Below are 18,140 nucleotides of genomic sequence, written 5' to 3' on the forward strand. Positions count from 1 at the left end.
CATATGGTGGTTTGTAAAATAGTTGCCATCCAAATCGGTCTACACTGCCATACCTCATTATAGTGAAACAAGATGCTCATTCTTTATTTTTGTGCAAAGGTGTAAATGCTAACAGCCTGATACTGCAAAGTCCTTGCAGCTTAGAACTGCTACTTCACTAGACAGAAATGTGAAACAGAACAGAGGCCTAATACTTAAAGTGGTTCAATGGGTAATGGGACAATCCTAAGTGCTATTGCTTTCTCTGCCACTGAATTACTGTGTAAACTTGTACAATTCACTTATTCAAACTGTGACCCACAACACCATCTGCAAAATGGCCAGACTGCTACTTATCAAGCTCACAGGAATGTTGACAGGCTTTATCAATTAGCATTTGCAAAGCACTTGAGACACAAGGCCAAAATGTTGTTATTAAACATACATATGTAAATCTGAGTCATGTTAGCTATTGCATAACTATATTGATTCTAAACATCTAGGCAACACAAACTGTAACAATTTCCCTTAGCCACCAACAACACATTTTGCTGAATGTCACCTGCGAGGTAGTGGGGAAAATGCATCACGGGTGTAACTCCACTGACACCATTCTCATTGACACCAAGTCTGAACTGACCCCGTCACTGGTCTTTAAGCCACTCTATTACTATTATTTTTAAAAGATTCAAAATGAGTCCTATGAAAAGGAATGCCATTTAGTCCAATTGTGATAAACAATCACATTATTACACAGAAAACAACTTAAGAAGATTTGTTACACTTAAACTTTAATATAAAGCCTCTGCTGTGAGAATTATTTAGAGTTCAGATTCACTGGCGGTCCAAGGAGGGCTGCCAAAACCCGATGTTAAGTAGAGACATTTGAGAAAAGCCAATAATTACTTTCCTGCTGCAGCATGGTAAACATTAAATAGATAAGCTGCATTTTATTGTGACTACAGCTTCAGGATTACTAAACGGAAGTGTGTGTAGTAAGCAAAATAAATGAAAAGTGCAGAAAAGTCTTGCCCAAGAGCTCATAAGACCCAGGACTGGAAACTGAAACGGATCTTTGGATTTTATATGGGGAATGATCAGGATATGCCATAGGGGACTAGCTCCTGCAATTCAATTCACTCAGGCGGAACTTTGCCCATACGCACTGCCCTCTTGAGGCAGAGCTCGTGATCACTGGACCTTACTTTACAATTGGATCCATGTGGATAAACCTCATACTCACCTTAGCCAGATCTGCACTGACTCAAGTCTTCTCTCTCACTGGCAAGACGATAGTGAATAGTTCTTTTACAGCTACCATAATTTCTGTACATTTTCATTATGGTAAAAATCAGGTGTGGAAATTGAGGCTGAGAACAGTGCTTAAAGTTTGCCACCTAAATACCTATTTTAGGCACAGAAATTTTGACTTGGGCACCAGATTTTGAAAGTCAGGCTTAAATTACTTGTTCAGATTACACAAAGTTGGTGATGGAACTAGGGTTAGAAGATCCTAGGTTTCCTGACCCTTTTCCAGACCTAATCCACCAGCCCACAGTGCCTTACATGGCAAGTCATTGAGTTATTCTGAGCTTCAGTTATCTGTAAAAGCTGGGCTGTGATTCTTACCATAAGAGAAATTCTGAAAAAACTGTAGTAGCTACAAAAGGAGCTATTCACCTATGATTTTACTAATAAGAGAGAGGACTGGGGATCAAACAGAATAGGAGCGGCACAGTTCCTGGAAATAGTGACTATTAGAAAAGCATCTTCTCTTTTGCCCCCATCCACTTTTATAAATTATGAGTAAAATGCAACTATATCTGTCCATGCTACAGAATTCCACTTGGCCTTAGCAGCTAGCACAGGAATGGCAACACCCATCACAAAGTGATGGTCAAGTCACTAAAAGAAGCTAGCAGTAAAAAAGGGTTTAACAAGTATTAGCTGTACTGTGAAAAAATTACAGCAGATGATGACATTTTAATCACACTCATTTGATTTATTTCCCTTAGTTTATAACTTTGTCATAATAAAAACTTCTCTAGTCAGAAACTTTTTTTAACCCAAAACCATACCTTTTAACATATTACACTTACTTACACACACACACACACACACACGTCTAAGTAATGAGTATAAACAAAATAGAAGTTTTGTGTTTCTGATCATTCCTGTGGCCCTGTAACTCAAAACAAATAGCCATTTACTTGAAGTATATCAGAGAATAAACTGAATAATTGGTCTAATTTTTTAAAAAAAAGTTTCAAACACACAGGTGTTGCTTTTTTCCTGTAAATGTTCATATATATTTTCAGCAGAAAGTTGTCACAACTTTCATCAGATTTACAAAATTAAACAATGAAATGGCTCTCTAAAACTTATGATGGGCTTTGGATCAATTAAAAGTGGCAGTACAATAATACTACAACAGACAAATTATACTCTAAAAGTGGGTAAATAATACCTGATCAACCAAAGATAGATCATGCACTGTGGTGCATATGTGTTCATCCAAGATATTAGCGTAAATATGTATAAAAACCATGCTAGGCTCATGAAAGGCCTGATTCTGCTCCCACTGAAGTCTATGATATAATTTCCATTGACTCTGATGGGGCAGTATAAAGCACTGAAGACATACTGTATGTCTATCTATACCTTTGTATACCTTTAGTTAGGAGACTAGCTTAGTTTGTAACAATTGCAATAAACTGATGTATATGCACATACGTACGTGGATGTGCATGCATGTACATATTCTGCAATTTGATCGGTGCAGGAAGATCCTTATGCCTGCACAAAGTGCCAGTCAAGGCTACAGGGTTCAATATGGGCACAGAGATCAGATTCCATTAATCGGATTGTAGAATTGGGATCTGTATATTATATATATATATATATATATATATATATATATATGCATATAAAAGTGAGAGAGAGAGGAATTTATTTAAACAACATTAAATTTTGTAGCACAAATCAGCAGAAGTCTAGTATTTTAAAACTGAAGGTACCCCACCCCCAATCACACACTTATCTCACACCATTGTCCTAACTCCCTCCCCATGTATCCGATGCTCTATTGGCACAAAATTGGGGTAGCCAGGCCTCAACTTTGAGTCTGCTAGGTTATGCCAACCCTCGTGTTTTCAAGAGTTGTTCTTTTAAGTATACCATGGGAGTAAAAGGGCTTTTCATCTCAACATTCCCAGTTAGTAATAGAAATGTTAGAAGTGCTTTATACCAACAGAGCTCAGATCTCAACTAGCTCATGTAAGGGTTAAAAATAGAAAGTGCTATCCACTGGTTTGCTCTGATGTTCCTGTAGATATTGTCACTGGATGTATCCTCAGTAGAATTCTATTCAACACCTCTGTCTTTAAGTACAAAGCTGTAGGCTGTAGCAGCTTTAGGAAACATAAGTATCCTTTTTTCTACTGCACAGTATCTGTGTGTGAAATTCTCTAAAGGGGTTTAAGTATTTACCCTGAACACTATCAGACAGTTTCTAAAATTTTCCTTATCCTGTTGCAAAAACACTTCAAAGAGAATCATAAACACACTCCTTTGTGCTTTCAGCACACATTTTGTTTTGGAGGCTTATGTCTGAATTCTCTCAGAATTGTAAATATATTTTTAGGAAGATGTTGTACACAACTATTTTTTAAAACTTTTGTTAATGATTCTCCAGTAAACAATGCTGAATGTGCTCTTTCTTTTCTGAGGACTGGAAATACTGGAGTCAAAGAAATTAGTGCGATAGAAAAAGGAAAGAAACTAATAAAATACCAGACTTCAGTATTAGTTTTTTAAGTAAGGGTAAATTTCTATGAACATTTCAATCCTGGTATGCATAAAAATTGACCTAACAAAAAAAATATTTATTTAAAGGGTCTGGTATAAGCAGATAAGAAAAACCCAGAAATTCAGGAGTTATGGCTGAAATTCAGTCCTTTATGTAGCCATGTTTTGCAGCTCAGTAGGCAAATATGATCACCTGGCAGTCTGAGGCCCTCCACTACAGGACTGTGACATCTGCAATATCGAAGCACAATGTGAAAGTTAGGGATAGAATTTAAGCCTTAACCCAAAATTTCCTGACTCTTGGCTGTCAAAGTCAGATCCTAATAATATCTGGCACTTACATAACGCTTTACATTTTCAAGGCCCTGAAGAGATATGAACTAATCAACCTGCCAATTTCTTGAATCTAATTTTAGCTGTTTAAAACTGTCAAAATAACAGAAAATTCAGAGGATTTCTTTTTAAAAGATAGATTGTTTGCCTTATAGATCATCATAGTTATTTTGGCACTGAAACATTCTCTTATGTAAATATACATTTAAACCTTTTAAAATGTTGGGGAAAATATAAACTATATGACAGTCCTGGACTGAGATCCTATGTCTCACCTTCAACCTAGACTCAATTTTTACAGCCAGTCTATAAGCTCCTGACAATAGTGGCTTATAGCAAAAACTCTGAAATATCTTCATATATAGCAACAGTAGCAAATAATGAAATAGAATTCAAAAAGGAAACAAAGAAAAATAATTTAACAAGTAAATATTTTGTCTCTCCAATTTCAATTTAAGTGAAAGAAAGACTGAAGAGTACTATTGAGGATAATAACAACAAGAAGAGCATGATTAATTATTCTGTTACTAAAAAATAAAATCCCCGAACCTCTAAGATGAAGCAGTTGTGCTTCAAGATACCAGACAGCATGGAATCACATTTCATTCATTATAATTACATAAAATGTATACATTCCTGTATGTACAGAACATTTATATATTAAAATGAATGGTATGCTGCATTTAATCATTAACTGTTTAAGCATGCCAAAACAGTAAAACAAATGGTGTGAGATTTCCTGAATTTAGACTACTTTATTAACAATTAAATGTCAAAAGTTTACGCTTAGCTTCTGTATGTTTCATGCCTTCAAGTGAGACCTTTTTACAGTAGGCAAACAGTTATGCTATTAAAACTCCCAGTCACTTCTATATTTCTGTACATTTTAGTGCCATGATTTTCTTCCTCTTGCCAAATCCCTACATAAATGGGTGGGATTAAATGGAGCCTAGCCTACCTAACATAATTATATATGTTGTGATTTTATACTGCAATGAAACTGATACATTTTAATAATCCCAGTCTTGGCTCTTACCCACTAAAGTCAATAAAGGTTATTAAGGCCAACTGCTCTATAAATACGTTGCTCCATTGCTAAATAGTCTGTCAAAGCAGACATACAATTTATGCCATACAACACTACTAGTGTCTTCATTTTTTAAAAGAAACATCAGATATGTTAAAAATCTTGAAGATTTGTCATTCCTGTGTAAAATCAAAGTCGATTCACTTTTCATTTCACAAGCAAAACCATATCAGCGATTTACATTTTACTTCACCAAATGTACATTAGAGTTAAAAAAAAGTCTTAGAATTTCCCCATTTCCTTATTTTTAATTCTTTCTTTTCCCACAGCTTTGGTGCAGTATTAAACATTTTTATAGGTAAAATAAATGTCAGTTTGTGAGGTCTGCATGTTATCAGACCCTGAGAGACAAATTGTCTCTCCCCTGAATCTCAGAACAGCTACAGCAAGACTTCTTCACATCACATGAGATTTCAGCTTTTCAGACTTCTCTTTACCCAGAAAGCAAAGCTTGTACAGTCCCTTTCAAATGGTAACTCTCTCTTTGAATTCAGTGAGCACTTATCCTGATGTTGCACATGATAATGTGGTAATCTTGGATGACTTTTTTTTTTTAAATACAAACATTTGAATAGCCTTCATATTTTTAAGGGGGGGAGTAAGGGCGGTAAAGACTGGTCAACCTTTGCTTTGGATTTAAGGGCTCATAAATTCATGAGGTAATATTATGGGGAAAAGTGATGTTTTATCAGAATGTCATTCAAATGAAAGGTTTAACATTTACATCACAAGAGTGAGACCTGAGTAAAACTATCCTCAGGGAAAGAAATGCCAGGAATAAACATTATGAAAAAAATGTGTGCTTACTATAATGTATAAAAATATTAAATAGAGCCTTGAGGTTTGAAGACATTGGGTTAAACTTTTTGAATTATTATTTTGTTGTGACAGTGGAGCAGTTACAGTTGGCAGAATTAGAAGCAGTTTTGAAAAAAATATTTTTTAAAAAACTTCATCTTTAAACAGGGAAACATAAAAAAAACACAAAGAGACCAAGACCTACTTCTGTAAAATTTTAGATACATACATGTAAAAATGTATGATAAGAGCTGTACAGCTCATACAGAGGTAAAGAAAAATGCACTGCTTATTAAAGTATTTCCTTTTAGAAGGAAACCTCAATAGTGCTTCTGTACAGACAAAATTAACAATAGCAAGACATTCAGAATTTAGATTTTTTTCTAAATTATATACTAAAATGATTTTTTATAATCATTCAGCTAAAATTATTATAATTTACAGAAATATATTCACTGTAGACTGGCAGGTACCTTTAGAAATGTTGTTTTGATTTAACTTATTTCGATAGAATCCAAATGTGCATGAAAACACTACACTTTTTATGTTAAATTGCTGTTGAATTTGTTAACCCACAATTGATTTCCTGTGTTATGGAATCTTAGAGATTACAGCTAACTTGAAGCAACAGGGATAATTCTTGACAGTTAATGCTACATTTCTATATATTTTCTCAAACCCAGTATTGTTGTTACATTAAAACTGCAGCTCAACAATGCCCCCTACTGTCAGTTTTTAAAAGAATGTGGTACATGCTGCAGGTATAAGGAGAAAGAACAGAACTGAAAAAGGCTGCTTCTGGGTCCCAAACACAGTAAGCACCAAATTTGCTTAAAGGCTCATCAAAACAACAGACATTCTCAATTAAAATTCTCTACTGTCTCCCTCAATAGCTGAAATTAATTGTGATTAATGTGTTAGAAATCATAAAACATTAAAGCAATTTTTAAAATTTAAATTAGAAGCAGCTTCTGTCTTGGCCTAAGCCTTCAGTTTGCTGATAAATATCATCCTGAGGCCTGTTGAAAGGAGATACACTGACGCCACCATGTTTCTAATTAGAGACACATGGTAATGTCACACCAATTGCAGAAAACTTAGCCCTTGAGAATTTCTGTGTGTGCTGTTTTTCCATGTTCCCAACACACAATGGTTGTAAAATAACAATCAAACAATCTTGTGTCTGCCTCACTAAGTCTTTGTGTTACAAGAAAATAGATTGTTATTTCAAGGAAAAATAAACTGAAAAGCTTTTTTACAAATGATAAGTCATCTGAGATCCAAAAACACCAGCAGAATGGGAGTGCATGTGGATTTAAAAGAAGAGACACAAATTCATTAAAAAAAGATAAAAGTTACAAATCACTTCTTTCTTCACTGGTAAAATTCAGGGCTCTCTGATTTCTTTTTGCAGCTGGTAGGAGCACAAACATCTACATTCTAGTTTTCTGTAATGTTTTGAGTGTTTGTGACACCAGTTGCTACAGAAAAAGCTCACCATGTAGAATTTGAGCTCCAGTATCATAGAATCATAGAATATCAGGGTTGGAAGGGACCTCAGGAAGTCATCTAGTCCAACCACCTGCTCAAAGCAGGACCAATCCCCAATTTTTGGCCCAGATCCCTAAATGGCCCCCTCAAGGATTGAACTCACAACCCTCGGTTTAGCAGGCCAATGCTCAAACCACTGAGCTATCCCTCCCCCAAAACATTTTTCTGTTCATGGTATAGTGTGAACTGTTATCTGCTATTGTTGGTGAAGGAAGAAACTTTCCTTAAATTGAAAGGTTTCAGAGTAGCAGCCGTGTTAGTCTGTATTCGCAAAAAGAAAAGGAGTACTAGTGGCACCTTAGAGACTAACCAATTTATTATGCTCAAATAAATTGGTTAGTCTCTAAGGTGCCACTAGTACTCCTTTTCTTAAATTGAAAGTTACACATGGGGCCTGATCTGTGTTCCTGTAACTACCACTGATGACAGGTTTCAGAGTAGCAGCTATGTTAGTCTGTATCCATAAAAAGAAAAAGAGTACTTGTGGCACCGTAGGGACTAACAAATTTATTAGAGCATAAGCTTTCGTGGGCTACAGCCCAGTTCATCGGATGCATAGAATGGAACATATAGTAATATACACATACAGATAAGTTGGAAGTTACCATACAAACTGTGAGAGGCTAATTAGTTAAGATGAGCTATTATCAGCAGGAGAAAAAAACTTTTGTAGTGATAATCAAGATGGCCCATTTGGGTTTGAATAGAGACTGGGAGTGGCTGGGTCATTATACATATTGAATCTATTTCCTCCAGTGGACCCATGGAAAAGAAGCCTTTGAGGAATTCCACCGTGATTTCAACAATTTCCATCCCACCACCAACCTCAGCCTAGACCAATCCACACAAGTGGTCCATTTCCTGCACACTACTGTGCTAATAAGCGATGGTCACATAAACACCACCCTATACTGGAAACCTACTGATTTCTATACTTACCTACATGCCTCCAGCTTCCATCCAGGACACACCACACGATCCATTGTCTACAGCCAAGCTCTAAGATACAACCGCATTTGCTCCAATCCCTCAGACAGAGACAAACACCTACAAGATCTCTATCAAGCATTCTTACAACTACAATACCCTGGAACCTATCCTTACAACAAAGCCCGATGCCAACTCTGTCCACATATTTATTCAAGTGACACCATCATAGGACCTAACCACATTAGTCACGCCATCAGGGGCTCGTTCACCTGCACATCTACCAATGTGATATATGCCATCATGTGCCAGCAATGCCCCTCTGCCATGTACATTGGCCAAACCGGACAGACTCTAAGCAAAAGAATAAATGGACACAAATCTGACATCAGGAAACATAACATTCAAAAACGGGTAAGAGAACACTTCAACCTCTCTGGGCACTCAGTAAAAGATTTAAGGGTGGCAATTTTGCAACAGAAAAGCTTCAAAAACAGACTCCAAGAAGAAACTGCTGAGCTTGAATTAATATGCAAACTAGATACCATTAACTTGGGTTTGAATAGAGACTAGAAGTGGCTGGGTCATTACACATATTCAATCTATTTCCCTAATTTAAGTATCCTCACACCTTCTTGTCAACTGTCTAAATGGGCCATCTTGATTATCACTGCAAAAGTTTTTTTGTCTTGCTGATAACAGCTCATCTTAACTAATTAGCCTCTCACAGTTTGTATGGTAACTTCCAACTTATCTGTATGTGTATATTACTATATGTTCCATTCTATGCATCCAATGAAGTGGGCTGTAGCCCACGAAAGCTTATGCTCTAATAAATTTGTTAGTCTCTAAGGTGCCACAAGTACTCCTGTTCTTTTACCATTGATGAGTTGTCAGTACTCAAACTCTCAGGATCAGGTCCAAATTCAATGCCACAGAAACCTTACAACTATTCAAAGCAGATATTCAGGCTCCTTGTCTACAGTGGGGATTTGTCCGAGGTCAGGTCTACACTACAAAGTTTTGCCAACATAGGTATGTCAGTCAACTGTGTGATACCTGATCGACATAGCTGTGCTGGCAAAAGTCTCTAGTGTAAACACAGTTATACCAGTAAAACTGCATTTTTGCTGGTGTAGCTTATTTCACTCAAGGCACTGGAAGAACTATACCAGCAAAAGGACACTTTTGCTGGTATAAGCTGTGTCCACACTTGGTGCTCTCTACCATTATAATATATCTTACTGGCAAATCGTTCCATGCGTAGACCTGGCCCTAGTTACAGCCATCTACAGCCAGTCACCAGTGCAAAAACTTCTTGTAGACAGGCAATACTTGAAACTACAGTAAGCTCTGCCGGTACAAACAGAGTCTTCTACCAGTTTTGCAGTAAGACATCATGGATTGCACAGGTGTAGCTAGATCAATGGCTGGCCATCAGTGCTGCAACTGGGGCAAATCCCCAGTGTAGACAAGGACAGGGATATAATTTCAAAGGACATAGTGATCTTAGCCATTCACTAGCGTTGCTCAAGATACTATTTAGCCTTGCGTTCACTAGCATTCTTCTCTATTCTTGGTCTAGCACAAGCACTGGTGAAACTGCACAGAGATGTTTTCATCCGCAGATCAGTAGAGCTAGCTACCTTGGTGCTATATGAAAGGTGGGGATAGAGCTGAAAATTTCCATTGAAGACAAATCATTATTAAGTAATAACCCAATACTTTGACATCTTACCGTACAGTAGTCAAAATGGACACTAAGCAACATCTCCTGTTTTTTTGGTTTTGTTCATTTTGTTTTGCTATTTTATTTCTTCTCCTGCTTTGCTGTGGGATTGGAAGGCAGCACTGGCATTACAGAGAGCATACAAATACTGAACATTTAAAGCCTGATTCTACAACACAGTTACAATGGGTTCTGCATGCAATGTATCTGCAGAATTAGGTTCTTAAGAGCTTTAGGCTATTTGCTAGTACTTACCATAAACTCCATCTTTTTCCAAAATTCTTCCAATTTAGCCATTGGTTCAAACCACCAATCAGTGCACTTCCTATAGCGTTTGCCCTGAAACCAAAACTGCCTAAGCCACTCAAATTCGACCTGCAAAGAGATGAATGACATGTAAAGGAGGCATAAATAGTCTGTGCTCATTACTTGGAAAAACATATGAATCTATTCACATCTGTGCTGATGCTTATAAGATGGGGTCATTGACAGTTTCTCCAACAACAAGTAGTTTCCAAAGGCAACTTTACACACAGAAATTTAAGCTATTTTAAAATTTCTTTTTCATGTCATTTTATGGTCTGTGCCAAAGCCCACCATAGTCAATGCAAAACCTCCCACTGATTTCAACTGCCTTTAGATTAGCCCCACGGTGCTTATAAAAGGTGCCTGATTGACAGCTCTGGAATCCCAAATCCTCTCTCCACCTATAGAACAGTACTGTAAAGATGATAATAGTGCAAGTTTCCTCACACCACACACACACACGCCTCAATCCCTGGGCTCACTAGACTACCACTGTGGGAGAGAAAATAGTTCAGTCCCCATAAATATTGGCCAATCTGATAAAGTTTTCAAGAAGTGCATGAATTAGTGTCAGTTGTGGAGGTGGTTTTTATGATGGAGACACCAGTACTGATACTGCAAGATAATTTCAAATAGGTCACCAAACTACTACCAGATGATAAATTTTGGCCAAAGAAGATCTGAATGGGAGACCTAGAGATGAAATGATCTATTTCCCAATACCAATTCCTCTGACCCATCAGATCTACCATTCACTGCTTGGGGGCTCCAAAACAATTCTTTATGCTCCCTCTGTCAATTCTTCATTCACATAAAACAAACATTTCTTACTCTAGCTATGCAGAGTGATGCACACTGCAAAAGCAAAAAAGGGTGCTCTCTGCTTAATTCCAGGCCACCTGAAGTCACAGATTCTGGGAGTTTTTGAGAGTGATGCAGCAGCAGACATTATGCTAGTGACTCCAACTACCACAGCACTGCGCTTAAGTGTGCAGACAGCCTTCCCAGGCTCATATAAGAGAATATTTTCCTAGATTACAAGGTATGCTTGGCAACAATCTTTTCATTTTTTAGGATTATTTTATATTCTTCAGCATATAAACTACTTTTGAAGTCATACAGCACACCTCCATTTACAATAATAGAAGATATTTTCATGACTCCTTTGCTGCAGCATAGAACTAGCCTTGTAGAGTACTGTGGGAGATGGGATGTCACCCACAGAGTTTACGCTGAGGCACCTCATGGAGCCAATGATCTGACACACATCAAGAAGCTAAAATGATAAGAAAGCTATGTTTAAAAAATAGTTATTATGTGCTGCACACCCTTTTAAGCCCAGGAGCACTAGGCAGGTAACACACAATAGATAACCTGTGTGGGTTGTTTTTAATACCATACTTGCACATCATCCAGTACTGTAGTTATAAAACATCATTAAGACTGTATAACACACTGATTATTGTTCAAGCATAGTCATTCCATTCATCTTAATACCCACCCCCCAGTCTCTGTTGTTCTTTTTGTTGATTTTTTTTATTAGTGATTTACAGTTCTGGTCTTTTAGATTTTTGTATTTATCTTTGTTATCGTAGGTATGTTTCACACAGAGGCTCAAAGCTGCTTTAATCTTCACCTTTACCACAAAGAATTCTTTTGTTTACCCCTTCTGAACTCTGATGAGGCAAACAAAGACAACCTGTGAAGGTGAAACAATAATGAAAATGGCTTAAAGCCCTCACCTGAGAACACCTTTTAACCAACAGAACAGCTACAAAAGACTGAAAAAAGAAAAGGAGTACTTGTGGCACCTTAGAGACTAACCAATTTATCTGAGCATAAGCTTTAGTGAGCTACAGGTCACTTCATCGGATGCATAACAGTATGCATCCGATGAAGTGAGCTATAGCTCACGAAAGCTTATGCTCAAATAAATTGGTTAGTCTCTAAGGTGCCACAAGTACTCCTTTTCTTTTTGCGAATACAGACTAACACGGCTGTTACTCTGAAACCTGTCATTATGCAAGGCACTGCATTTAGCCGTATGGAGTGGAAATCTATCAACTGCATGAAAAAACTTGTACAGATACAGACAGACATCATTTTCCTTTCCAAATGCAAACAGAGGCAGTTTCCACAGTATGCATCCGATGAAGTGAGCTGTAGCTCACGAAAGCTTATGCTCAAATAAATTGGTTAGTCTCTAAGGTGCCACAAGTACTCCTTTTCTTTTTGCGAATACAGACTAACACGGCTGTTACTCTAAAAGACTGAAAGTTGTTTTAGTCAACACTAACTAAACGTTTGTTTGATAAGTGTAACTGATTTCAATAAAAGCAGTTTAAACAAAAAAGCTGCACATACAATATTAAAACAACCCCATTGGTAAAACATATCAAAAGGATTAGAAGACATTAGTTGAGGTAAATCTTAAATGTTTTGAAAGGAAGCTATGACTGTCTTCAGCTTTTCTTAGTATTCAGGTTTAAGAACGTACGTCCTTCCTAATAAAGTTCAAGTAAAGTTTATTGCTTTTAAAGCATTATCCAGGTCTGAAGTGTCAAGATACATTTTGCCAGGCTTCTCCGGGACTGATTTTCAGGTGTGTTGAGCACTAGCATCTTCCACTGACTTTAGCTGGAGTTCTGGGTGCTCAGCACTGCTGAAAATAAGGCCCAATGGTAATTTTTTTGCTGACCTTCTCCACTAAAAAGGTAATACCCTATGTGGTTGCCAGACTTTAATGTTTCAGGAAATAAACCATACTAGGTCATTAATCAATAAAGAACTCTGCTTTAAAAATAAAAAAAAAAAAATCAATGTGACAACATGACCCATTGTGACAGGAATGTGAATGCAGTCAATCTGATTTTTGACTAATTACATCGATTTGTCCCCTTGATCTATGTAAATTAAATCTAATTTAAATCTTTGGCACCGTGGTCACATTTTAAATACATCCTGGGCTTAACTGACAGACAGTAATGGAAACTGTGGCAGCACCATTTACTAGCACAGCATGGGTGCTGCAACCACAGCCACACTGCTTAGTGACTTGTGACCTAGAAGAGCTGTATTATTCTCTAGGTTTTAGAGGTAAAGTTTAGTGGTAAGCTAGTTAATTTTGTGCAGGATTAGTTGGTCCCTCTAGAGGGGAGCATGCCAACCATGCCAAATTATGACATATGTGCTTGTTTAATGATATGGACTACTGTTCACCAAAGATTTCAAACTGAGGTCCAAATTCATTTTACCTCATGTCTCAGCTTAGCTTCAACACTGAGTTAAATAAAGATGAAAGGTCAATTAATGTTTTATCCACTAGGTTAGTCTTCAAGCTGATCTTCCTGAACTAGTGCAGGCAGGCAGTTATTTGCTGTCTAGAACAAGAACTGAAAGTCAAGTGACTCCTGACTCTGCAAAGGAACCTCTCTGTGGCCATGATGTCACCATCTGTTTACTCATCTGTAAAAGAGGGATACTGCTACTTATTTTTGTAACAAGCTTTTTGGGATCCTCTGAAAGGCAAGTACACTTTTTTTTTTTTAAATTAATGCATGGTAGCTATCTTCATATCAGTTTAGACATACCCTGAGATGAGCATGTGTTAAATACTTTCCCCAAAGTTCTTAGAAGTTATATTCAGAGTTATACTCTCCCCTTCTTTCCTTCATTAAAACAAAGCAACTCTTTAACCACACCTTTTCTTAGATCAGTTGTGGTTAATGAGGCATTCACACCTACTTCCCACAATTTCTATGAATAGCAGGATGCGAGGAAGAAAAAAAAAATCAAACATTGGAAGGTTTTAAAAAAGGTAAGGGGGACAAACTCCGTATAAAAACAAAAGGTCTGTAATATAAATCATTAGATTCAATATTTAAGGCCCTAGAATAAAATGAAATAACGAAAGCTTATGCTCAAATAAATTGGTTAGTCTCTAAGGTGCCACAAGTAATCCTTTTCTTTTTGAGAGATAAATGCAGCAATTCCAACAGATGGAAATCATAGTACAACCACCAAAACAGCTAGACACACAAAGTAGCTGAGGTCAGTGAATATTCACATACCAGGTTTGAATATCAGGTTAACAGCTGTGGCTCATCTTTAGCTACAGTTTCTCTGATGCAATTTTATACTGGAGACTTCCTTATACCAGAACTAAACTGAATGGCAAGAACCCTGAACATATGAACACTTAAAACAAACTGTTGGCCTGACTTTGATCTCACTCGGTTTTCACTGCTGATTTACACCAGTGTAAGTAAGACTGGAATCAGGCTTGTTAGGTCTAATATCAACTCATCCTCAGTTTGTCCTTTAAACAATGATTAAAGGGTGATTTTTAGATTTATAGTCAATACTGGGCAGTAAAAGGCCAACAGCACCATTTGACATTTTGAAAGCTTATGCTCCTCAGTCAATTATTTAAAGGTATTGGTTATTAATGCCACCTATGTAGGTGATCTATATTTCCTCTCTTTTGTACCAGCCAGCCACCAACTGTGCTGTCATTTCACGCTGATGTGGTAAAACACACATTAACCTTACTGTTTGTTGTGTACATCACCACTCTTCTAAGCAAAAAGAAAAGGAGTACTTGTAGCACCTTAGAGACTAACCAATTTATTTGAGCATGAGCTTTCGTGAGCTACAGCTCACTTCAGTTTAACAACACAATTTAGCTAGACTAGGTTTTTCTACATCACACTATCTTCAGAGTAAACTCAATCTACTTTTGCCATAAGGAAGGATTTGATGTACGTAAGAAAGTGACTGTTGCCAGACTAGAGGTACAGCAGACCATACGTTCAAACCTTCAAGTCACTTCTAGCCTTTCAGCAAACCATTCATGATGCCTCCAATGCCTATTTTGGAGATGCCATCAAGGCAAAGCAACAGTTTCGGAAAAAGTCACAGCATCTAGCAATCACTATCTGGGATAACGTTTCTGAAGAACTGCATTTGTGGCAATACTTAAAAGTAAAACATGGCAGCCAGCTATTGTGAGTTGGAAGAAGTTCAGGTACCTCGTTTTCAAGGCCATCTCTGCAGTGTATACAAAAGTTACAACTTTTCTGCCGAGGCGTAGATTTAAAAGAGGAAGGAAGTTGCACATCAGAACAGAGACACAGTGGCAGAGTTGTTTGGGATCCTCATGCACGTTCACCCATATGGTGTTTTGCTTTAGCCAGCACTATAAGTTTCTCAACATTTTTTTTTTACACTGAGGAGAGGAAAATTGCAGGGGAGAGGGTGTTAAGAGTTGTAGCCAAATCCTGATCCCACCGAAGTCAACGGCAGATCTAGCATATTCTTCACTAGACCCAGGATTTGGCTCTTTGTGTGGAAATTATTGGGCACTTTTTCTATAAATAATTTACAGAGTTTGAACTTACTAGTTGTATTAGACCATGAAACTACACAGAACTTTATCATATAACTTGTATTAAAAAGGCATGTGGCTTCCCCGCCCCCCAAAAGAAAAGAATGAAAGACCTGTATTAGCCTCACAGACATTTATGGTTCCAGTTAATAGTGATACACAGCAAAGGAACATATATCTACCACAATGTAAACCACAGAAAACTTGCCTACTTGTGTGGTAAAAAAAGAACAATATCTGACATAGCACTTTGACATATGGAATTAATCCCTCAAACGAAGAGATGACCTTGAAAAATCAAAAGAGAGTGGATGAGTGATTCTCTTTTCATATGGAATATAGATCCAATGTCTCTATTCAGTCAGAGTGTACAATATATATAGCCTGACCAGTGATTTCTGGGATAGTATATCCCATATGTATAACAGGAAACACCAATGTATGTCACATGGCAAAATTATTCAGGTCACTGCAAACACTTGGGGTCTACTCCTCCTATGGTGTAAATCACATAGCTCTTTTGAAGTCAATGGGGCTATGCTGATTTACACCAGCTGTGAATGTGGCCCTAGTTGTACAAACTGATATATGCCTACAGTCTTATGAACTAAGCCTGATTAATATTTCATAAAGTATTGCAAATACTAGGCTGGTTTAATTTATACCGGCAGCCATTTCAACCAAAATCAGGGGAGCAGATCTTTCCCCACCCTACTCTCCTCAGCTGCATCAAGGGTAAACACAGTACAGCCAAAACACTGACCCTCAAAGTTTTATGAAAGTTGTAAAAGTTTGCCTTGTTCCTGAATAAATATATTGTACCAAATGAATTTAAAAAATATTTAGAGCTATAAATGCATCCCTATACTCTATGTGAAAATTATACTCTATACATGTCCCAGTAGGTCAAATACTGCTCAAACTTATAATAGCGGGAATCCAAAATAACTCTTTGGAATTTATGAATATAACTGTGCTGAGGAAAGCACCACTGAAATCAGAGAACAAATTGGTCAAAAAAAATTAGTACTATAGTATACTAATTAGTCAGTGTTACTCATTTTCCATGTAGTGCTCACCATTTATGCTTTGTTAACCAATAAAGGTCAACCCAAGTTGTATCTAGAGATATAGCTATCAGGATAACAAAAAACAAGTCAAATCTGTTGTTTTTAAATACCCTAGAAAGTGTTGTTGACTCTACTTTTTCTGTGGCCCTCTCTTTTTTTTAAAACATAAGTTAAAATTTAAAGAAAATTCAATTAAGCCTCTCTGGAAACACCACTTCCACCATCATAAAATGCATCCGATGAAGTGAGCTGTAGCTCAAGAAAGCTCATGCTCAAATAAATTGGTTAGTCTCTAAGGTGCCACAAGTACTCCTTTTCTTTTTGCGAATACAGACTAACACGGCTGTTACTCTGAAACCATAAAAAGAATGTAAGCAAATTTACCAAACCCTCTGCAAGATCTTAATGATTATGTCACGCTGCAACTCTTTCCTCTGACACTGAGAATTAGCAAAGCAGCATTATCCAGTATACCACGTAATTTTATATCTCAGATAAAGTTACCAGTTTCCCTTCCCCTCACCTCGTTATGGATTCCTTCCACTTCCTTTACAACTTGGACTTCCAGTGATTTCAAAGACAAAGCCGCTGAATCAGAATCAACCTGTAAATTCTGAAGTGCAACCTCACACTGTCCAAAAATATATTCCAGTGTTCCTGTTGAGCACTGTAAGAGCACAATAAAAAAATTAATCAGTTTACAGATCCTTTGGAAGTAATACTGTTTAAGGCAAATAGAAAATAAGATTCAGTGCCAGCCACTGAAATAATCAAAATGTTGTAAAATGAGAGAAAAAGGAGCTGCATTTCTGTGTTTTAATTTTATTATGTTTTAAAGCAAAATAAGAAAGCTTATAACATTTAATACATGCCAGATTGTTTGTATTGCTATTTAAAATTATTTGCATTGATACAAAAAAGTTTACATTTAAAAAACTAACTCATTAAAGATATAATAGACTATTAAAAAATACCCTACAGATTTGAGGGGGGAAACCCGGAAACACTGTGAAACACATTTGAAATCTTAGAGTTTCAAAAGCATGGCTGAAAATTCTATTTTCTTTCTTTTTTCCTCCCTGCAGTTAGTATTCTAGAGCATTTAACAGTTGGTCATATTTTGCCCTGCATCGGACTCACAATGACATGGAAGGGGAGTTTCTCATG

At 37.0% G+C, this 18,140-nt stretch overlaps 1 protein-coding gene and 1 long non-coding RNA gene across 6 annotated transcripts in view; one reads left to right on the top strand and one right to left on the bottom strand.

Annotated features, from left to right (window-relative positions):
- The window catches only part of FTO (FTO alpha-ketoglutarate dependent dioxygenase), a 332,351-nt gene that overhangs the window by 207,186 nt on the left and 107,025 nt on the right, over positions 1 to 18,140 (bottom strand). For 2 of the 4 annotated variants that reach the window (XM_075118354.1, XM_048817012.2), the window contains 2 exons: positions 17,497 to 17,640; positions 10,467 to 10,586 (listed from right to left, as the gene is read on the bottom strand). In XM_075118354.1, the coding sequence (XP_074974455.1) occupies positions 10,467 to 10,586; positions 17,497 to 17,640 (264 nt within the window). Of the gene's footprint in view, positions 1 to 3,979; positions 4,018 to 10,466; positions 10,587 to 17,496; positions 17,641 to 18,140 lie in introns of all 4 variants that reach the window. The other 2 variants (XM_048817017.2, XM_048817020.2) reach the window with 2 other exon arrangements.
- LOC125620832 (uncharacterized) overlaps positions 13,907 to 18,140 on the top strand; it is a 47,396-nt gene continuing 43,162 nt past the window's right edge. For both annotated transcript variants that reach the window (XR_007352329.2, XR_012664556.1), the window contains exon 1: positions 13,907 to 14,042. This is a non-coding gene — a long non-coding RNA (uncharacterized LOC125620832). The remainder of the gene's footprint in view (positions 14,043 to 18,140) is intronic.

This window comes from Caretta caretta, chromosome 12, assembly GCF_965140235.1.
Source record: "Caretta caretta isolate rCarCar2 chromosome 12, rCarCar1.hap1, whole genome shotgun sequence".
NCBI classification, from domain to species: domain Eukaryota; kingdom Metazoa; phylum Chordata; order Testudines; family Cheloniidae; genus Caretta; species Caretta caretta.